Below are 23,947 nucleotides of genomic sequence, written 5' to 3'. Positions count from 1 at the left end.
TCCTCTTGTGATATAAATTGATAAAGCGCAGCACATGCTATTTGTTTTTCACCAGGGAGTGTATGTTTGTTACTGAAAATATGAAGGTGAAAGACTATTTGTTGATTTCAGCATTTACAAGTTGATTTAAATTTTACATCAAATGTTTACTATAGTGATTTTGAAATTTGCAGGAATCAACAGCAATAATCAATACTAGCTGAAGACATCCACCTTGCCACATATTTAAAGGATACCAAGAAAGTGAAGCCTTAAATTTATCCCTAAGGGAGTGTGAGGTGACACACAACACACAGTAACAGCAAGATAACTTTATCATGAATATTTTTAACAAACTGAAAAATACAAGCTTTTTTCAATATTAGCTACATCAAAACAGAAGTGCAAGCACATAAAGAGTGAATTATCTGTGCATTACCATTAATAAATTCTGTGCACCGTTAATAAATAAGCTAATAACATTCAGTTCATAAAGCTGATATTCCTCAGATACTAGAACGGTGACAGCTATGTCTTAATTTTATTCTGTGATTCAACTAGAATAATAACTAACTAGTTATTTTCTTCTCTTTTGTAAGTAGAATGTAACAAAAAGAGATCCCTGTTATAAAACTAGCACAAGGTTAAGGAAATTACATCAAAAAATTACAAAAAGTAATTCTATCATGCAGATAGCCTCCTCATTGTTAGACTTCGCAGCAAGCACGTGGCAACAGCTCTCTCTACAGTTAATGCGCCTCTAAAACTGACGTTCATGAACTCGGACAAATTTTCCTACCCAAGAAATAATTGGCAAGAAATTCAAATTCAAATCACAGCTTGCTCTACCACCCACTCCATAGGTTGTTGTGACACTGCGGTACTGGACTTTCCGCAGCTCTAAAGATAGAGCCATGCAGTCAGTCTGAGAGCTGCCAAAACCATGCGTGAAGGACCCGAGCAGCCCCAGGCAGGAGCGTGTGCAGAGTAACTGCTGCCTGCAGCATCCTGAGACCGAAACCATGGGGACAGGGGCAGGATACTGACATCATATCATATGCAATGTTAGAACTTGCTCAAAAACTTATCTTGTTATCAAACTCTTGAAGAACAAATCTGTCATGGGTGTGCTCTGGAGCTTGGCTGGTAAGAAAGCAGAAGCCCAAGTCACCTCTCGGATCGGGTGCAGGCAAGCCACTGCCTACCCAACCATGGCCACCACCATGTAGCTCCTGCTGCCTCCCAGAGACATCAGGGGCTCATACTGGGCAAATGCCTCAACAGCATCTCCTGGAAAATGCTCCAGCCTATGTGCTGCAAGTCTATTAGCAAGGTGCCAGTCTGCCCTTCTACAGAGCAAATGGACACGGAGAGAGAACATAAGGGAAACAGAGCACAGATGAGGTGTACAGACATGTTTCATCCACATAATACAAAAAGTCTGCAAGAACTGCCTTATTACATACTTTCTTGTAGAAAATTGTTTACTGTCTCCCTTAGGGAAACATGCTCAATAAAAAAATACCCATATCTGATGGATAAATATCCGATACCTGCGTGTCAAAGAGATGATGAAGCCAATGAAAGCACAGGAACAGGGCTGATGGGAAGCAGTATGAGAATAACCATATTGACTATTATAGCAAGGATTCACAATGACTTTTTAAAGGAAGGATTTTAGAGTCTGGCTGCTGTGACTTTTGCATGGTAGTTTCTAAATCCTATTAGACACTTACAAAAGAATTTGTTTGTTTCTTTAATTGCTATGGATTAGAAGCCAATAATGGGAAAAAAAACAAACTTTGAGTACTAGTTCATGCTACAGTTTGCAGAAAGGACAACAGATGGGTATGGCTTCTTTTTAAACATATAAATTTGAAAATTCAACTCATTGCAAGTATATGCTATTTTGTGTAATTACAGTCCTCAATCTTCTGCTGAAAGACAAGCTGTTTTTCCTATGTTTGGTCTACAGGGAGTTCTGAAAATAAGCAGTCATTTTTCTAAAAATTCTGGATTATCCCATATTTCTCTAATGTGCTCTCATAAAAATGAAACTCAGGAACTACATTTTTATACAATAATGGTGTGGTTTGATTATGACACTGTCAAACATATCCCTAAGACATGTAAAACATCCATGTGAACTCAACAAGACAGTAAAGTCTACGTTGCTTGAATAAATGAGACTGCCTGCATTATAATCATGTTCCATTTGGAGCTAAACTGGAGTTTGGCATTACTAACCCACTCCAAAATCCAAAACAGGCCTGCGCCAGTAATCCTGGTGGTCTGAAAGAGACTGTTTCAGGATTGAAAACAGTGGAAGGGGGCAAAAGTAAATTGCACAGCCCAATAGGAAATACTACAGTCTGTTGGTCCTTCTACACTTGCTAAGAGTCAATAGCAGGCAGGCTGCTACCTAGAGTAGCAGCCACACGCTCCAGCAGCAACTGCTGCCACCAAATGTTGTTCCCAGGCTCTCTGCCCACTAAGACCCACCACCATACTCCTGGTTGTCTCCCATATCCCTTGGAGAGATATAATAGCAAGCAAATGAAGAGATTATGTGCTTTTCATTGAACGTTGCCTGGCCAGCTCCAGCAGGTGGTTTAAATAGTTCATACCAAGAATTATCTAGAGCCCATTGCCCATTTATCCTGCTGAGAAGTCAGCTTGCCACTACTCACCTCTCTCAGACCAAAGGAAACACACTCTTCTCTATCCTTTGACTTCTCTATCCTCACCACAGGCAGAGGCAGGGAAATGAACCCAAGCATCTGAGATTCATCGTTCAAATAACTAAAAATTCTCTTATCTGGTAGGATGAGGAGGCTGGTACCTGGGACCAGCCTCCTTGCTACAAAAAAAACCCCAAAAAACCCAAAACAAAACCACCACCCATCAGGCAAAGAGAGAAATCAGCTGGGACGTCACCCTATAGAAACAACAGGGATATGCATATGGATACTAGATAATTTAAAGTGCGAAAGACTATAAAATTGATGCATTTGGAAAGGAAGGAAAAAAGCAGGAAAGGTGAAGAAACATAATTCAACATGTTTATTGGAAGGTGGGAGAGAAAGGGAACTCTACCTAATGAACGACCCACTCCCCCAGACTGGTACTCAAGCTCATGCTGCGAGTTCGTTATTTCAAATAGCATTTTTGAAAGAATCTAGATGTAGCTGCAATTATGACTACTCATCTCAAGACAGAAACTTAGTATTCAGGAGGTCCTTTGACTGCAGATGCCATTTGACACATCTCCCAAAGCCAATTCACACCAGGATCACCAAGCCAGTTCGCATCCATCAGTTTTTGTGCTGGTTCATCTACTCTGGGAACAAAATATGGGATTTTCAAGATTTGCCTGTGACTTTCAGGGTCATTTGGGATCCCAAGTAGTCCAAGTGCTTTTAGAAGTCACCACAGTGTGGTAAGTTATCCCAGAATTATAGTTGTCCTGCTTTTGGAACACCAACATCCACTGCATATGTGGAGGAAGTTTTTCACAAGTAGCAAAAAGTATCCAAGTACTATGGTGCGATTTTGCACACAGCCTTTTCTCCATGAGTTGGTTCCTAGCCAAAGTTCTCTCCTCCAGTGAGAAAGCAGCATCTTCACTGGAAAGATGAAGTGAAGTGAAGATCTAACACAGAAATTAAAAATACAGCCAAATCTGCCAAAGGGACACGTTTCTTGGGCAACTGCCTATATTAGGAGGTGTTGCTTCATATAACAATAGCCAGATGCTGACAGTCTTGCTCAGGCTGCTGAGGAATGCAGAGCCCTTTCCCACTGACTATCAGGCCCTTTCAAGCATACTTCATATCAGATATCTCAAAATCAGGTATCCCAATTCATTTCCCTCTGAAAAAGCACGTGCTTTTATATAAAGTAAATAACTCAATGATGTCAAAACCATGCTCCAGATACAGGACTGTTTTCTATCAAAGCTAACAGGGCAGCTTTCTCCGTGTGCTTTCCGATGGCTGCCTAGAGGTCATTTTTCTCCACAGCCACTAATTTTGCATGTACAACAGAAGGTGTAAAATATGCTTATGAGGTTTTTGTCTCTCCTTTGTAAATACAGCCTGGAATTCTAGTATACGCACCTGCTGCCTTTGGCACCAAAGAGTTCAAGGACATGGCAAAAAGACCATCCTGCCTTCCCATTTCAAGGGCCATGGCTCACCAAAATGTCATGACTTAGAAATGGATGAAAAGCAACGCCAGTGCCATAGACAAAAGGATTTACAAAAGAATTAATAAACGACTATCACTTCTCTTGCCTCAGGACTTTTCTGGGTAAATTATTACCCTTTAAAGCACTGCACTGTGAGTAAGCTGCCTGACTCCCATTAACATTAGTAGCAGTGGTATAGCATAAGCTTTATGTGCCAGTTCTGAGGATTAATCACAGAGTCATATCTGTAGGGCGCTCGCTTTGAACTCAGCAAATCTGCAACAGAACAACTCTTCTTTGTCAGACTCTTCTTTGAAGAAAAAAAAAATAACAAGGAAGCGGGTGGGCTGCAAGCTAAGCCTCTTCTTAGCCCACCAGCACTTCCCTCATGACTCTAACAGAACAGTAAAGTAACAAGTGAAAATATTAAATAGCTTTCTCTTGCCACATCTCCAGTAAGATTAGCCAAGGTAGGGGAAGAAGAAATGATAATTTTTTTGGAGTAGGAAGAAGAAAGGATAAAAGAAATCACACAAAAATAATGGAATAAATGTGCTATCAAGATGAGATTTGTGGTTGGGTTTTTTTTTTTTTATACAGGATGAAAGCTGGAACACTTGAAAATAATTTCCATGTATGGATTTGAAAATCTAAAAATAGCACCTCATTTAATAAAAAAAAGACAACTGACCCTAGAATAGATGATAATGAATACATTCAACATCAAATTTTCTCTATTCTCTCTTCCCTTCTGTGCTTGCTGGCACCTTTCCCCCAGCCCACCCCTTGTCATTTCCCTAAAGAGGGATGAGAGGTAATTGTTTCTGAGCAGCCTCAGAGCAGCGTTGGCAGAGCAGGACAGCTGCGACAGCTAAGGCTTCACAGGAGTGTGGCTCTGTCAACCCAGGGCTTGTTACTGTTTGCCTTAGGTGCTAGGATTTTGTCTCGCTTGATGGTACAGTGAAAAATTTCCACCTCCTGTGGTTTCCACGTGATGTTGCTCCGTAAGCTCTTAGACCTCCCTTTTTGCAGCTTTTATTGTTCTTCTCCACTCAGCAGCAGTACATCTCCCTGGTACTGGCTGGGGGTTTTACCAAACCAAAAGAAGGACCCACACAGGGGCACCATCAGCAAAAAGGGGAGCGCAGGGATGCAATCTCACCCTTCCCCTCCCAGGGGCTAGAGGCAGGTCCACGGCCCCTCTGCACTGCTCCAGCAGCACCTTCAGCCCACTCCTTGGCAGCTTACATGCCTTCAGCTTACAGAAAGTCAAAATCACTGACTCAATGCTAACTTTGTTTCTGCCACTTCACAACAAAGAGCTGACTAGTCCCTCCAGAGGGCTCTTGCTGTCCCATGAAATCTACTGGTGCAACAAGTTCTCAGGGCAATGACTGTCAGCCCCATTTTACAACATACTTGCATCAGGAGCCAAAGTGCATCTAGGTAGCTGTCTGATAAGATGCACATAAATGCATCACACAGACACTCTCTGCCCCAAAAATAGGGGCTGGATAAAGCCAAGAACCTAAGGATTGCAACCATGAGTTGAACTCATACCCTACAAATGGATGCTAGTCTACAGGATCTGACCTCCTCCAGGAGAACATGACACTGAAGCAAGACATGTTCTGATGTGAGTGGCAGCCCTGGGAGCAGCGCTGCAAGGCTGCAGCTGCAATAGTGCTACGGTTCAGGAAAAGCAAGGCAATACCGCAGGGGAAGGCTAGACATACAGCAGCAAAGCCATCTGAAGACAAAAGGGTACATCACACCAACAGGGGATCAACTCTTACTAGAACAACAGTTTGTATGTGGTGATTAAGCACACTGGCGTGTCCGTAACTGGGAAGAGTGCCCAGTACTTGCCTGCAATATGCCTTGTTTTAGCCAGTGCTGTCAAGGCTCTTGCTTTCACAAGCAATACATTATTTCAGCCTTCCCACACACACATACACCCAACTAAAGAAAAAACTCATCTTATTGCAGGAGCCAATGTTCTGTTCCTACTGCCTGTTCATTCACACCAGAGGCCCACCAGAACAGTAACATCCAACCGAGTTTCATTTACCTTTATTGATGATGCCAGCATTCTAGCAAGAGAAACAAAACACACTGAATTCAGGACAACTGAAAAATCAGTTTTCTACTCCTTCATATGAGAAAGTGTTAAGCCTCAGCTATTAATATTTTCTAGCAGTAATATTCTACTTACACTTATTCTCCTGTGCCACCTGTTGTACATCCATCCTAGACATTCACGTCCAGATGGGTATAAGATAGGTGTATATATATGGGAGTACCTATAATGTTTTTATAACTTGGTGCTCTAAGTAGCCAGTGATCCTACCACAACAACTATTTTCTTGACGATACTTTGTACTGACAGACCTTTTAAAACTACTTCACCAAGACCTGTGTTTTTGATACTTGAATGCAACTGTGAGCAAGCCTTTCAGTTCACAGCACTCAGTCAGGAAACCGAGTCCAGTGAATCTCATACACTGTCTAGTCATGCTGCCTTCGAGCTGTACCTGTAAGGTTTGTTGGTGTTCAATCCACTGGTGTGGCTGTGTCCCACATGGTTGACTGAATGATCTAATGACAACTAAATGAACTAATCATCGCACTCCTAGGCTTTTATGTAAGTCAGTGCACCAGATGTGCTGTATTACTGGACAGCTGTGTATGATCTGGTACCAATCTACATTACAGATGTTGACTAATACCAAAGTATAGTCCCATCTTCATGTCACCTGCAGCTCTGCCCTCAATGCTGTGGTCTAGGACATACGTATGCCCAAAGCTGTATGGGACTGCAGCCAGTGTCACGGACCACTGGTAAATAACAAAACAACAAACCTAGACCTAGCCACATAGCTTGACCAAGATCCTCCATGCACACACCCCAAGGCACATCTACCTGTTGTGTGATCCTCATGTCTGGGCTAATATCATCCCTCTGATGGGTTCAGTGTAACTAACATGCAGGCAAAAGCTCTCCTATGCGTCCCTTGGTACTTTGGTTTTGGGAGCTGCCTGCTAGCTATCGGCTTCAAACATACTTTTAATTGCTGTTTTTGTTTTGTCAGTCAGTGGAAATGAAGAGATTGATCTCTATCGATCTGTGGAAAGGCTCGCTTTGTTTGCTCAACCTTTCTGTTGCTTATCAGGGTTGTGCCAAGAGCTTGACATACACAGACTGAGAAGTAAATTTTCAAAAGTAATGAGTAAGTGATGGCAAGCTCATGCCAGTCTCATTCACTATCAGACTTTGCTGCAAAAGGAAAGTAAGAGGCAACAGCTTCTGGTTATTGTCTCAGCAATGCCAGCGATGTCAGGAATTTGTTTGAGTTTCACATTTATCTAATGCAGCCACATTGACACATGATAAACAGAGGAGAGATAACTCCATACACAGAAGAGCATCTAGGTACCTCATTTTTATTTCCCCCTGCAGCTTTTCTATTATTTCATTTTCTCTTTTAGCTTCTCCCCAGGTGTTTACATCTATCACCTTGGCTTCCTTATTTGTATTCTTAAAGGCACCACTAAAAGCTTATCCAATTACACCCTTAAAAGAAAAAAACCAAAGTGTCCCAGTCATACAAAGAGTTCCTCACTTCACTCGCCACTCTCCAAGGTTGTAAGAGTCCTGCTCCTACACCTGGGAGTGTTTTCTCTACTCATACCTACAATACAGGCATAAAAGACTTGGAAAGCAGCAATGCTCCTCCAGCTGTCAACCATGCCACTAAACAGCCATCCACCAGATGTCTTTCTATCAACATCAAAATGAAGGTAGCTGTGAAAGCAGGTGGCTTTCTGCCCCAACCTAGTTCCCCCCAACCTCACCAAGATGAGATTGCTGTGTAGGTCAGAGGCCTCTGAAGACAACTTTGGGCACATCAGCATCCTACCTATATCCTATTTGACTGAAGCTCCTTCTGCCAACTTCATAACCAAGTTTGCAATTCTTACAGGCCATCACTGACTCCTTATTAGCTCTCCCTGGTGCCCCACTCAGGTGGAGCCCTTCCAGCTAATGCATGTCTTCTGGGTTTAGGGGCCTCCCAGACCTCACTACAGAGTCTTAGCCCCTACAACAATATCTACTATGCCTTCTCTAAACATTGCTGCTGTACAGCAACAGATCAACTCCTCTGGTCTGTGAGAAAAGGAGAGCAAAACACTCATCGTGAATCCAATAAACTGATGACAGATGGCCTCTCTTTTCTAGCTAATAAAATACTGAGTGTCCCTCCCCCCCTGACCCAAGTGATAAAAAAAGGAATATCCTTAAATTGCACTTGGTGTCATCTGACTGCCACAAAATGTGGCTTCATTTACCTCTAGAACTCTTAGTTGCATAGAGGGTGCAGTCCCATGGAAAGCCAAGGCCAACCATTAAACAGAGGATCCTACACACTAGCAGCTAGAGATGCATAGAAGGATTAGATCATTTGATGTATCACGCAGGTTTTTCAGAGTGCTCCTGCCTGTGCTGCCCTTGGTCCATCAAAAAGTTTCACCTAGCAGAGCTGTCAATTCAGCTCTTCAGAGAACCACTGATTCCTCCTGGAAAAAACTTTGGGAGGATTACACTGAAAGAATAATCCTATTGCCATATCAAGTAGTTTTTGCATTTCTCTGCCCTGTTCCTTATTAAAAAAGGCTTTTGCATGAATTGTCATCTACTTAAAAATAATTCTTAACTCATTCCACATGAAAAATCTGGTCCTCCTTGGAAGAAATGTCACCACATACTTTCTCACTTCATCAACTGAAGTCAGTACAGAGCAGCAGTGCTCCAGTGAAGGGTTGTCAGAGCCAAGGCTTATTTACTGAATAAAAACCCTGCTTTCATGCAGAGACCTAAACAGCAATAAAATAAATCAGAAATAGTCACCACATAGGTCCTGATATGCCAAGTTCCATGAGAGATGAAGATATTCCTGAAACGAACCAAAGACCAGTTCAACCTAGGTTCATGTTGGAATAAATCACAGGTAGCTCTAACATACCCTGTCAATGAATGGTTCACAGCTAGTAATCATGGTGCAGGACTATACCTGTCAATTAATTAGTTCCTCACCCATGCCATTTTGGGATGAGGTGCAGAGCTGTCTGAGGCCACTCTGCTGGCCAAGGAGGATTTTCCTTAGAGGACAGGTTCTCACCAGGCCATATCAGGAAAGCCATTTTGAAATTATTTGGCTACAGTTTTCCATTCACTGTGCATTTCTTCCAGATTATCTTATGGCTCTGTAATAGGAGTGATAATTTGTATTTCTCAAAATGTACTCATTTGATTACTTCTCAAACAAAATGACAGTTTAGATTACTTGCAGGTAAAACTGAGTACCAGTGTTATTCTTGCTGTGTGTATCAGTTGTCATGACAATCAGTGAGGACACAGGTTTAGAGTCCAATTCATATGTGGCAGAAAATCCACAGCACCTACACATATTATAATGGAGATAATTTCTGAAATTACTATTGATTCTACTTGCTCACCCTTAGATATCTCCAAGAACCTAGTTTTCAGCAGGTGCTCAGGAATCCCCATTTTGTGTACCTTAATTCACTACCAGTCTTTGAAGTTTTTTGCCATTATTTCTAAGAGAAAAAATCACCACTATTGTATGCAATGGATCCTGGTTTTGGCCAGTAAGTTTTCACTTAAATTTTTTTTTTTTTTTTAATACCTTCAGAAAAACGATTCTCCTTGATATAGGGCTTTGCAATGGTCTTTTCTAGGAGATATACTGCATAATCGCTGGCACTACAGGAGGCAGCATTGTCTAGCACTTACAACAGTGGCAGTCCAAAGACTTGAGTTCTGTTTCTGGCTCTCCCACTCACTCTCTGCATGACATTTAGCAGGTCAATTAACTTCTCTAACTCTTTTTCCTGAATGTGAAATGGGTGTTCTTGGGCTGTATTCCTCCTTCTGCACCCTGTTTAAGTCAGGATACTGAGTGAAAACCATTGCCCAAGTGTTTCAAAATGCTAGGATGTTAGTGCACTACACGCCATTAATCAGCAGCATTAACAGAAAAGTGTAATTGAGGAATCTGTTCATTTTCACTGAAATATCAAAAAATTTAGAATCTCAAGGAACACTTTTTTTCTGAAATTTCTTGAGTATTTTGCACCCAGATGCTGATTTTGCATTATTGTCATCATCTAGGAATTGTTGTTGTTCTATTCTTGTTTCAGTGGAATTACTCTGGTATAAATATAAGAACCAAACTCTTAGTCCTCAGCCTATTGCTCCCTTCCAATTAGAATCTTTGTCTATATGGGTTCATACCACTACTGACTTCCTCCTGATACTGGGGAAAAAAAATGAAGCCTTGCCTTGGTAGTTTAACGCTTTTCTTCCCATAGCAACACAATCGGGCATGAGAGTGCCATAAAGAATGGCATTACATCCTCCTCAAATATGAGATAACAACATGCTGCAGAATGGATTCTAGAAGGGAGACTGATTTAGTGTGTGCCTATGATGAGCGAAGAGCAGCTACTACCAAGATAATGCATTGCTAAAGATTGTATCAGATAAAACCAGTAATTCAGCCACCTCCATGTCCCCTCCCATAAAATTTTAATAAACCAAATCTTATGGGAGGAAAAGACAAGACAGGGACCCTACTCAATTATTTACAACCTTAGCTGTGTATGGCAAAGAAGCCCCTCTTAGGTCAGTAAGTGATATTCTTCCATTGATTTCCTTCTCTCAGGATATCTAGAGGAGAATCAAGTTTGGGGGAAAAAAAACCACAAAAGAAACAGGGATGCAAAGGGCAAGCCAGAAAAGACAAAGCTGATGGAGGCAGAGATGAGAGTTTGTATTTATGAAAGAGATATTGATCAACTGCACATACTAGTGGCAGATAGACTCAAATTAGCTGTCATAATTCCAGTGATGCAGAGGGACATGCAGGCTCAAGCTCCATTAAATATAACCTACATCCAGAACAGCCAGATGAGATTTGCGAGACTGAACTCTGAAGTCCCACAGGAGATACCTGCAGTTGATTTATATTCCTGATTTTCTACTCCCTCACCAACTGTGCAATCAGTTCCTGGAGGTGGGCAGGGAATAATTGAACAGCTAAACTGTGATTCACCCAGCTATTTAAAGGAGTCTTGGGATAGGCCTCAAGACAAATCCTTCAGCTTCATCCAGTCTTCCTGGGCCAGAACATTCAGCTCTGACAACATGGCCAAAATCATCATGGCCCAGTTAACAATACAAGAATCTAAGGATGTAAAGCTGCATTATAATTTTCACACATAAATATTGACACATTTTAGACCTTTTCAAAGTAGCAGGTAGAAGGATGTCCTGGCTGTCCACGAGGATCAGGTTTATTCTGTAATTCAATGTACAAAGAGCATAACTGCAAAACCGTAATTAAAATGGCAACCACTGCCTAGTAGCTATCAACATATCAAAATCACCTACATGTTTCAGCCTGCAGCTTCTGTCAGGGTCAAAGCCAGGTTGTTTGATTCAAAGTTTGTTGGCATCTATCTCATGCTAGCTGCTGTGATATTCCCTTGTGGATGGTGCATGGCTTTGTGAACAAATCACAATAGTCTCATTTCCAAAGTGTTCCACTTAAGTTTTTCTTCTTGCAAAGAAGCAAGGAAGCACTTACTTCCCATTACTAACTCTGTGTGTGGCATATGGCATGTAATCACCTTGAAATATTTAGCTGGCTGGCTTTCATCTCACTAACAGTGTGGGGTGGGGCATCAGATTGGGGTATAAATAAACTGAGATATAAATCATCATAAACCAGGCATTAAATTGGTATATAAATCAAAAATTATAGAAGTCAGATGGAAGAGACCCATTAGATCATCCTGTTTGTTCTTTCCTGTGTTCTCACCCTAAGAATGCACAAGACATCATTCTTGATTAGCCAAGAGACATAGAAAAACACCCATCTCTCCCCCTCCGTGTCTCTCAAGAGGGAGAGAAGGGAAACAGAGAGCTCTGTATGCATATTAATAAAGCTATATTTTGACTGGCTGAATGACTGGAAATGATTAGCGGATGGTATGTTTTACCTGTCAACATCTGCACACTGCAACAGGCAAAATGTCTCTAATACTCCTTTGCAAAAAATCACCAGAAAGGCTGGAGGGGGTTGTGCTCTCAATTTTCTTGCACTCAGAACAGCTCCATAAATACCCTAAGACTCTTTTCAATGATGAAGATGAAAACATGACTTTTTTCCAATATAACAGTGGGAGACAACGTAAAACATCACCTAAACCAAGATGAATCCAAGTGCCTGCACTTACAGTATATAACAAAAAATATCAAAACATTATGAAGCCTGCCAAGTCAAGCATGCCAAAGTTCGAAAATAAAGAACGTGGCCCTTTGAAATGGTCAGTGTAAAAGGTACAACATGTAACTCCTCTAGCAAAGAGCAGGCAGAGTCAAGATCAGTCAGCTGACACACAGCTCCCCCTCCTCCTCACACAAGCCCTTCCCTCTACACTTACCCCTAAAGTCCTTGGTGATAACTCAATTAGTCTAAGAAATCTCTTTAGAGGTCATCCCTAGCCATGTTTTCCTCATTTACTCTGACCCAGTGTGAGTTGGGTGACCATTTGAAGTCTGATTTACAGGATGTGGAGCACTTACAGTTGCTCTGAAAGTCAAAAGGGAGCTGTTCTCTGAACATATAAAAGGCTATTTAACGGTAATTACTGTAAAACCCAAGTCTTTATCACCTCCAACTGGACACCCAAAAGCACCCAAACCAGTTAACTTTGATTTCCAGGTCTAAAATGGAAATTATATCCTGCTTCAAAAGGTTATTAAATATTAACACATTTTTATTTACATCATGCTTCAATACAATAATTAGAAATGTGGCAAAGCTCATGAAGTGGTTAACTTTGTCTTTGAATCAAGAGTTGTGTATTCTGCAATAAAAAGGCCAACAACTATACATTAAGCAATGAAAAAGAAACCAAACATTGAAGACTCCATTGAATGGAAACAGAATATCCCAAATGTATGGAACAGGCAGGGGTCCTGTGGAGAACACAGTATGTGATTACAGTAATTAAAGACTTGATAATGACTGTGCTCAGAAGAGATAAAATAAGGCCAATATGCAGCCTGAACTGTGTCATCTCCTAGCTTGACATGCCTGTGTTTGCAACCTTGAAAATGCTCATATGATTTTATGTTCTTAACTTTAAAACAAACTGTAAAAGCAGGAATTCTAGTTTGGGGTTTCTTACCGATTCAGAAGAGTGGCAAGTGGTTCATCAACAGATTAAGACTCTTCTGATTCACCTCTAAGCCCTGTTATGTGATGTGGAAGAAGAACCTGCTGGCTGAGAGAGCAGGATGAAGACCTCCCCTCTACCAGTGTTTCACAGGTGTGTTAGCAGTAGATGTGCAGTACAACTCCTGACTTGTGTACTTCAGACAGGGCTTTGGAGGACGTCCTTCCCTGTTCATCTCCCATCCCCCACCAACACACAGAGAGCTTGGCCATTTTTGCACCTTCCCTTCCAAATTGTTCCAGTTCACAACTCCAGCTTTTATCCCAGTCTCAATGTTTAGTAAACCCTTGTCCCACCTCTCCCAACTCATCAATACAAAGTTTTACCCCTTTCCTTGTCCTTATTTCCTCCCTTCACAAATCTTGGCCATGTTTTCTACTCAGTTATTCCTGTCAACTCAGGACTGGGAGGTCTACTGACCTCCTCCCTTACTCCTTCCCTGCTCATCTGTCTCTAAGAAACAAAGGTAGCAGAGGAAATAGAAAGTAGTATGCAGTTGGGAAAGCTATTAACTACTGTACATATTAAGGTCACAGCCATATTAGCAGATCCTAAGATGAAGCCTAGCAGAAGGCAATAAAATCCCTTACAGATTTCAAAATAGGTCTTAGATTTTCATGCCAAAAAACATTTTTATATCTTAGCTTGAAATAGCAGGATATGAAGAAAACCCCACAGCAGAGAGAGAGGGAAATGAGAAGGTCTGTCACTACCACCTGGTCATTAGCTATGGGAATGAATATGGTGGAGATCCAACAACACTAGACCTCCAGGCATGTGAGCACCTGCCGCCTGACTAACCTCCAGGATGGCTGCCCAGTCTGCTTTAATAACCAATGCATTGAGGAATGACATCATATTGTCAGCCAAATGGCACTGACCAGCAGGACTGTGTCATACTTCAGGGTGCACCTCCATCTGGGGGGTTAAGGTAGCTAATTAAAAATGAAACAGCATTTCCTTGTAGAGGAAGATAGGAATGGAAGGAGACCCAAGGGAACATGGGAGAGAGAGTGGAAGGAAGGAGCAGGAAAAGTGGGATGCTGCCTGTTTGTTTCAAACACCTAGGAAGACACAAAAGCAAAAATTCTCTCAGGTCAGCACTTGATACAGATACAACCATGAACTATTTATTGTTGCTTATAAAAGCAGACAGGGTCAAGCCCGTGAGCCTACTGGTGTTACTAATACATTGTCAAGCTATCAACTGACCTTCTGTGCAAATCTCAACATTTTGTTCCATGGAATGAGAAGGCTTGGGAAGCCTGTCGAAATTAGAAGTATACATATTACAGTCTTTTCCAGAGTGTCAATTATGGTAATGATGGCAGTGGCAACAACTGACCCCCACAAAAGATTTTTCCAGCCCTGCCTCCCAGTAGTTTTACTGATAAGGAGGTATTTGAGTGCTTTGTGGGCTTAAATGAGGAAGCCTTGATCTCCCCCGAAGTTCAGACCATCAAGGCTGATAAAATCCATTCAGGTTTGAGCATAGGTGCTCTATGAATTAAAATATTACCACTCTTTATATCCTGTAGAAATCCTTCATTTCCACCAATATTTGCTCCTGTCAGAATGTGCCAGGCTATTACTTTTGACTTCACACTTCATTTTATGCAAATGGCTTTCAGACCACCAGAAACACAGGATTACTGCAGTTTTCAACAGCACAGACAAACATTATTATTCCAATTGACACAAGGCATTATAGTTCCTCTTCTCCTGGCAATGCCATTCTTCATACCGACATCATATTCTGTGGTCCCACAGTAGACTTGGTGGGGGGTAGGAGACAGGCAAAGAAGATCCCAGTGCCAGATAAGGAACATTTCCAAAAAACACAGGAAGTTCTAAACATTTCTCAGGAAGCATCAGCTACCTATTTGTGAACTGGTTCTCTCTAAAGCAGTCTGGTTACACAATTTCTAAGCTGTGCAGGAAGAGATCAGTTTCCATAGCAATTCCAGCCACTTCCTTCCCAGATGCGGCACTCCATGTTCCTGGACACAAAAATATGTCTGCTGTGGAAGACAGGCCTAGGTTGCAATGGCAAGCTGAAGAAGATCAGACAAACAGAAATTCCCTCTTTTGTGGCCGCATTTAATCCAAAGTGCAAATTCAGGTTTGTAATACATAGGGAGGAAAGAAAGATAACAGACCTAAAGACCCAGCTATCTACCTTGCATGATAGGCTCTATGAGTCAGCAAAATAAAAGCTTTTGGGAAGAAGGAAAAATTTTTCATATCTCTTCTGATGGAGACTTTCACGTGATGTAGCACAAGCCGCTAGGAACTCTGCCATACAAAGGCTCTGAGCACCATGCAGCATTTGTCCCATTTCAGCTAACAAGGCAGGAGAAAGGGAAGAGGCAATTGTGTGACGTTCTCAGAGAGGGGGGAAAAAAAAATCATCTCACTTCTCAAGAACACACATCAGCATTTTGCTTGTTTGCAGCACTTTAAAGTCACAATACTTTCTTCACCTGCCTTGGAGAGAAGGTAGCTCTGGAAAAGCCCCCTTTTACCCTGCCCTTGCCAAGACCAGTGAGGAAGGCTGCAGTGACCCACATGCATCAGCCCTGTGAGGCTCCAGGCAGGTCTGAGCCCACAGCAGGATAACCCACAATCCTGTAGTACCAACACAGCTGTTCTTGTTGAAATCATTCAAGGAATAGATGCACAAAGAAGTCCCACAGTAAATACAATTATGTTCAAAGGTAAAAATGAGCAAGGAAACAAATTCTAAACAAAAGAAGCTAGAGGCAGAAATAAAGCATCATCATGCTAGACTGGCTCTGAGAAAGCATGAAGACAATCCCTCTCCTCTTATCTGTATCTTCCTCCCTTTTCTGCACTGCTTCCTCAGAATAAGTTTCTAATCCAACTCTCCCAGAAAGACAATGAAATGTAGATAGTTGGCTTAAGCATACTTAGAAATTGTTCTCTGCATCTGCCTTCCATGCTGTGGTTGCCTTTTTTCACAAAACAGTTGTTTCATAGACTGCAGCAGAAGATCAGTTTAGAGACTGGGTTCTCTATAGCCTATATGCCAAAAAAAAAAAAAAGGGGGGGGAATGACCTTCCTACAGTCCTTCTGATGGTATAAAACAGCATCAACCCAACAGGTTTCTGTTTTGCTCCAAAGAGTAAGCCAGTAGACTAAATACTCTGGGGGCCTTGAGTGCCTTACCCCTCACAGTGGCTTTAGAGAACAGCACTGTTGGTCCCTGGAAAAATCCAAAGAATGTATCGCATCCCCTCATTGCCTTGGTGGTACTACCATTTCCAAAGCAAACACAGCCTTTCACCTTATTTGCCATAATATACCAGATAATGGTTTCCTGAAGTTTTTTGGACAAGAGAAAAAAATTAGCATCAACATAGTCTCCTTTTTTATGGTCAACTTTCTTAAAGTACAAGTATCCAGTTAAACTGCTTATTCCATCACCTGAAAATGCCTCTCACCCCTCCCAATGCCTGTACTGTATTCCACAGCTCAAGTCCCTGCCATGATCACTTTCCCCATGTTTTGTGAACACAAATCTGTAGCACACGAAGTGAACCTACAAGAACAGCATAAACTACGTGGAACTGAATATGCAAATAAATATAGAAATGTTCAGATTTTTTTTATTTTTGTTCTAATAATATATACCGTCATTTCTAAAAGCATCAGTGATGCTACTGGAGTTTTTCAGAAGCCAGAACTACAGACCAAGTGTCTATGCACAAGACTGGGGCGAAAATGTGACAGCGTAAATGCCTAATAGTGACTCAATCATATCATTACACTGGCTCTTCCATAAAAAGATAGTTACTCATGCTCAAAGTTGTTGGACACAGCTTTCCTTCCCTTCTCCCTTCCCCTCACAGCTCATATAGACACTCGTTTTTGTCTGATTAGATGAACATTTACCTCCTGACAGGCAAGAACTGGCAATACTAAAACCATCCTTCCCTCCATCCCTGTTTAACCAGAGATAGTTGAGAGGAAGTGATTGCAGGGAAGTGAAGCCTCGTTTCCTCAGTTCATGCTGCCATAGGCAATCAATTTGAAGCAAAAGTTCCATCTTGAAAATGTCAAACAGAATGCAAAAAGATAAAATAAAAAATTATAAAGTCGGCTCCAACCATTCCTCCAGGTCCAGCTACTCCCCTTTGTTCTTTTAGCATAGCTGACAGCACAGCTAGAAGAATATCTGCTTTCTGCACTGACTGGTGCCGTGAGGTCCTCAGCTTCAAATTAATTGCCCCTCACCCCCTCCTTCAATTCAAGGAAAACTGCTGGAGCATCAATCTTGCCTGCCAGTCTGAAAAAAGCAGTCTGCTGGGCACAGCTGTGGCCCTCTCTTCTGATCCCCAACCCAGTAAGGAGGCAAAGCAACAAATTTGCTTCGCAGGCACCACTATTTGCTGCCCATGCACCAGAGGAGGAAAACAACCACTACTGAAATACAAATATGGCAAAGGACAGCAGTGGCTTCAGCCTGGAAGAGGCATTTTTCTTCAATAGGGTGAGCAGACACCCTTGTTTCACCTTTCCAGTTCCTCTGAAATTCTCCAGGATGCCATTTTGCCACAGTGTTTCATCAGGAAATACTTTTTTGCCATCTCATACTACAGATACAAGAAATAACCCATGGAAAGAGCAGGAAGAACAATGGGCCTTGGCCCTGCTCCTTTTGTTGCTTGTCACAACACTCAAAGGGAAATTCTAAATAGGAAATTGTTCAGAGGAAAATAATGGCCAGGTTGACTTGGAAAAACACTATTCTACCTCGGGATGAGCAGTGAGGAGCTAAAATAGTTGTCCCCTGGATGAAGCTAGTCCAGAGGTACAGAACCTGGTCAGCTATTAAGGCAGGGACTAAAATTACAGGGCTTTGTGAGGAGACTTAGAGTCTTACCCCACTTTGTGTCTACTCCAGCGCAAAGGGAGAACATCCTCCTCAACCAAAACACCATTTGAAAAGATTAGTATTGCCCTTGTCTTTTAAAACAGATGTTTTAGGGAAGAACAGCAAGGTCACTGTTCCTACACAGGAAATAGTCATATAGGTTCAGTTCATTCTTAAATGCAGTGACCTCCAGATCCTCCCCAGTGGCTAACCCCATATATCAAGCACTCACCATTGCACTTAACTGCCCTGGAGAAGAGAGAGCTTCAAAGTACTTCTCTCCTTCCCTGTCTTTAGATAGAACTGAAGTTTGAATCTACCTACACTTATTTGACTCTTGAACTAGTAAGAAAGTCCGGGTCAGAAATATGCATGCACACCCACAGTCGGTGTACCCTCCACAGGGAAGGAACAAGCAGCCTCACCCTGAAAGTGCCTCTGACCAAATCAGATATGTAAATCTGTAAGCAGTATGTCTAGACTGCCACTTTGGAGACTGATGAATGCCCTACTGAAGGCTCCTGTTAGCTGCCAACACACCCAGCTCAGGAACTTGCTGATCCCACTAGCACCTTACATGGCCAGGCATATTAGTAATGATGCGGGGGGGAAGGAATACAAACAGTTTCAGAATAACCCTGTAATTGAGCCTTTGCTGAGATAAAGATGAACTTCAGGACAATAATTCCTACACTAAATAGTGAGATTGTCACATAGATTGTTGGGCCTACAAGCACCAACAAGTCTCAAACCAGGCCTGACCTTACCGATGCAGAAAATTGACTATGTCATTACACCTTCTCCTCCTCAGAGCTTAAAAGGACCTTCCCAAAGCAACAGCCCCATAAGGTGGGAATGAAACAGACTGAAAGTCCTGTGAACACCAGGGGTCTTTCACATTTCTGACAGACACAGTCTGGACAGTAGCTGCTCACTACCACCTTTCAAGGTTTTCAATTAGAACCAGCATCCCTCAGCCGCTGCCATCTTCAAGCTGTTAACTGCTTCCATTGAGACAGAGGAGCTCAGGACATTCATCAGTCCCCATGGCTACATAGTAACAAGAGCAAGTTTCAGTGGCATCCTTGCTTGTGAAATCCTACCTCTTCCATTTTATCAGTGAAAACCCTTTTCCATCTCTAAGATGGGAAGGAGAAAAGCTTTATGGCCAGCCAATACATCCCAAGGCAATTCCATCCCTATCAGATCTTGTTGCTTCAGCAAATAGTACAAGTTCGTGACCACTGCCTACAATTATCACTGAGGGCTAAGCTCCTTTCCTGTGCCTTAAAGGGTGCAGCATTTCTCTTTCTAGGTCTTCAGAGAGTGATGCCACACTCACCCAGGAGCTGCTGGCAGCAAGACATATTCGACAATAAAAGCGAGCAATGAATTCTCCTGGGAGCAGGAAACTCCACAGCACTATGAACAGCATAAGAATACGCTCATGTACAGAGCATTCTATTGAATTAAAAAATAGGGCATTGATTTTGTCCTTCATTTTTTGTATTTAACTCAATATTAATCTCTGCATACAAATGCCTCTTCCCCACTGCCACATTCTCATGCCTCAGCAGAATTTCTACTCAGCAGCAGAAACAGAGATGTAGGTCCCAAGAACAAATCAATCAGGCTGCTACAAAGATAAACTGTGAGAAGAGGACTCTGAGCAGGTTGTCAGTCAAAGCCTCCATTCTCATTTACCAGCAAGTACCTCCCTTAGTCTGCACACAAGGAGAATGGAGAAGAAAGCCAGCAACACTTACGCAAGGCATGCCACTCATCCTGGCGGATTGTCTTGGTGATGTTGTAGGTAAGATTCTTGGGAATGGTTGCTGAGGAGTAGTGGTACTTGATGTACGTGCACCGCTCAATTGCTCCTGGAAAGGGCAAAATGCAGAGGAGAAAATGCCGTTAAATGAGTGCAACATGTTCTCCCAGCTGTAGACCAGATGGGACTGACAACAAATACAAAGGTTAGGAGCAAAGAAGTCCCTACCATCAGTCCACTGTGACCACCAATGCTGTCTTTAGCCCATGACAAGCACAAGCTACCTGTAAGGTAAGCTCACATCCAAACTTGTGATACACCAAAGCCCCTGCAGTAGCTGCCAGAGCATCTGCTTTCACCAGATATATATGTGGCAAATCACTCCTCCTTTCATTTCTTTTCTGAACCATGAGCTAGTAGCAGGCATACCAGCATCTACTGTGTAGAAACTGTAAATTCATGTCTTAGCTTATCATGCAGTATAATGTGCCTCAATACCCATAGTCCAGGAGAGATCAAAGATGTTTACTTTGTGTCTTTCCTTCACTAATATAAAAAGCACAGGGAAAATATATATAGATAGTGAGCAATTCTCCTGACTCCCTTCCACCTCACAGCCAAGAAGCAAGACAAGCAGAAGGATATGTGATAGGCTATAGTGTGTCTCTTGAAGGTACCCAGACGCTTTCATAGCAGGCTCAGAAACAGAATTTATTGGCATCCTTGAATAATGAGCCTCAGATGGCAACATGAATGTCTGAAATGGGCAATTTTTTCCCCTCTGTAGTCACGATTTCATCTATGTTCCATGGAAAAAAGCACCATGTGCTGTTTCTGTTTATCTTCCGGTCACATTGTTACACCCTCCTTTTACAGCCACTTTCCTTCCTCTACAATAATCACACCTCCAGGCCCTGATCTCCTGGCATTTCTCTGCATAGTTAGTGTCCTTAGAGGAATGGGTCTGGCATAGCCTGGTGCTTTCCATGAATTATATATAGCCTAGCCAAATCTTGCATCTGAGCAGAAACCTGTGATAGTGCAACCAATCTTGCACTGATAAAAAACAGTAAAGTTTCTTACATCCCTTTTACCAGCATCCTCAACTAACACTGGTTTTATTAGACCTCCTTGCTAAGCAGTCAGATTCAAAGCTCCTGAAAGTCTTTTTTTCCATTAATATTACAGTATTTTGGATCAGACCTGTAATAACTAAATAGGTATCCTTAATGTGGTTGGCCCACACTGTTTGCTACTAACTACCACTGGTCAGAGAAGCAGCTATGCTGGAAATGCTTTTATTAAAAATACATTAAGACAAGCACTCAATAGAATAAATTAAATGAAGCAATGAATTATATAAATAAGAAAGTGTTATACACCAAGAGGCAGGTAGAGAACGCTTACTGTCAGCCTGAACTGAAAAGGCAGAGCCATTAGCCTTATATAGGCAGCTCCAAGGGGTTAAATATGCTTTTATGCCACTAGAAATACAGGTTTCTACCTCAGGTTGTAAAAACTTCACTTGGCATGAACTTAGATCATATGCCATGAATTCACAACGTAAGAAAACCCATGAAACAAAATTAGTTACATCGCTGTCTACCAGCATCTTCCAAAGTTAGTGCAATATAAACATTTGAGGTCCTCATTGTTTGCTCCTCTTTAGCATTCTTCACATTCTGCCTTTGACAGCAATTCGACTAGACAAAGCCAAATATTATAGGGGAAAAAGGCAAAATATTTACATATGTATCCGCCTGCCCTGACAGCGTGATGGGTTTCTGTGTGAGTCTGCACCATCTGGGCACCAAATGTACGCCCAGAATTAAAGTTTCAAACCAAGAATAGATTTTAAAAGAGGCAGCTAGTGTGCAGAGAGTTTTAAAAAAGCTCCAAATCATAACCTTGCCTTCTTATAGGTTTTCCTATCCCCTTTTGTTCAGCTGCTTTCATGGATCAGAAGCATTGGCAAGAAAGTGGAAAAAGCTTATTTGTCACAAAATAATCTTTAAGTTATCAGATACCTGCCCAGAGAAGAGATTTATATAGAATAGCAGACAAGGACACAGAGCCAAGATTCAAAATAAAAGCATACAGAAGGAAGGAAGAAAAAAATCCTGTTCCATTTGCTATAATTTCTGAAAGTAATCAGCAGAAAGCACCTCTTCTGAAATCAAAGCAGCTAATTTCTAGCAAGGTCCATCAGACTTTTTATTCTTACTGCAAACACTGTTAGTAGTAATGCAGTGAGCTGTTCAGTATCTTATATCGCCAAAACCTAAAGCAGAAAAAGATTATGGTCTGAATTCAGGTCATCACTTCACAATATATATAATTTGGGGCTTATGCTTACTTTCCCATAGCTTTAATGAGACTTGGGTACATGTTTAAATACTGTCTAGAACCAAGAGTACAACTATAGTGGCAATGGTTTAATGGTAGCTGAAGTACAGGCAAATTTTTAAAAGTAAATTCCATGATGATCTCCTTGCCAACCACCCAACATATTTCAACACTGTTCCCACTTCTAAATAACATGCTGTTAGCCAATAACTATGACTACAACAGGTTGTAGATAAAGTGCTCTTCAGTGTACATGGTGAGATAAGTTCTCCTTTTTCGCGTACTTGTCTCTGAAATATCAGGTCTGGCCACTACATGCACTCAACAGGGCTGAGCAGAGTACAGAAAATTCATTTGTACCTGGGAATTGTACCCACTACTTGTCTTACATGGGGAAACAGACCCCCAAGTCAGTCAGATGAGGATGCTGCTCCTGCATTTTCATGCTTCTGAGTTATTAGGCTAGCCATTCACTGCTAGAATGGGTAAGCCTAATTAATTTTTTGTTACAGGGCTCAAAATACTTAGGTCTAATCCAAGTTGCTAGGCTCAATAAAGGGATAAATGAGTGAGTTGTAATAGTCTATGATATACTATTGGTCAGCACACATGAGCTAATGGACCCTTTTGGCTCTAGGCTGTTAAACTCTCCTTTGAATGCCGAGTTTAATAGGCTCAGGAGAATCTAGTTCGGAGTGTTTCAGAGCTGTCTTCTATTAGCTTCCAGCACTTCAATTACTTCAGACTCTGGAACAGCAGCAACAGCCAGAGAGAGCATGGGGCCATCTTCATCCACGTAGCCACTGCTGATAGGAGAGGCAGGCAGGATCGTACTGGGAACCTCAAGATTTTCATGGCCCAAACTGGCCAGGTTTGCAATTGCTTGGCATTTAAACATGAGCCATTTATCTAGACCTGTTCTCACAGGAGTGAGTGACCCTGCTGAATTAATGCAACTGCAACAGCATATATCTGGCTAGAGGTGAGAATTAGCATTTGAAACTTAGACAATCAGAAAAAGGTTTTCCTTTGCCTAGACCTGCCAATCAAAATTAGGAAAAGGATGAGTTTATTGCAGTGACAATTTCAGACTTCATGATGTGTCCCTACTTGTCCCATACAGAAGAGAACTACGTTCAAGAGCCCCAAACATCCCGTTCCTGGAGGCCCCTGGGAGAGCAGAGGCAGTAACTGCAGCAAGGATCAGAACTACTACTCTTCTGGAAAGTCCTCTCAGAAAAACCCCAAGAAATTCTTACCTTCAGGAGAAGGAATACCTATGCTCACTCCAGTCTCTGGGGTGGGAAGGGAAGCAAGGGTAAGAAAAAAAAACCACCACAGTTTCCCTTCCATACCCTCAATAGGGCAACTGCAACTTATGGAGCATCTCCAGACTTCAGCACTAACTTAAAAAGACCAAATGCAAGTGCAGCTGAG

At 41.9% G+C, this 23,947-nt stretch overlaps 1 protein-coding gene across 1 annotated transcript in view; it reads right to left on the bottom strand.

Annotated features, from left to right (window-relative positions):
* Positions 1–23,947, bottom strand: part of TMEM178B (transmembrane protein 178B) — a gene marked incomplete at both ends in the record, with an annotated part of 226,270 nt that overhangs the window by 142,923 nt on the left and 59,400 nt on the right. Inside the window, one exon of the mRNA XM_082014251.1 lies at positions 20,160–20,273. Within this exon, the coding sequence (XP_081870377.1) occupies positions 20,160–20,273 (114 nt within the window). The remainder of the gene's footprint in view (positions 1–20,159; positions 20,274–23,947) is intronic.

This window comes from Phaethon aethereus (assembly GCF_964289735.1).
Source record: "Phaethon aethereus genome assembly, chromosome: 1".
Classification (NCBI taxonomy): Eukaryota; Metazoa; Chordata; class Aves; order Phaethontiformes; family Phaethontidae; genus Phaethon; species Phaethon aethereus.
Note: the sequence above shows the minus strand (reverse complement) of the source record. Positions and strands in the feature narration are given on the sequence as shown.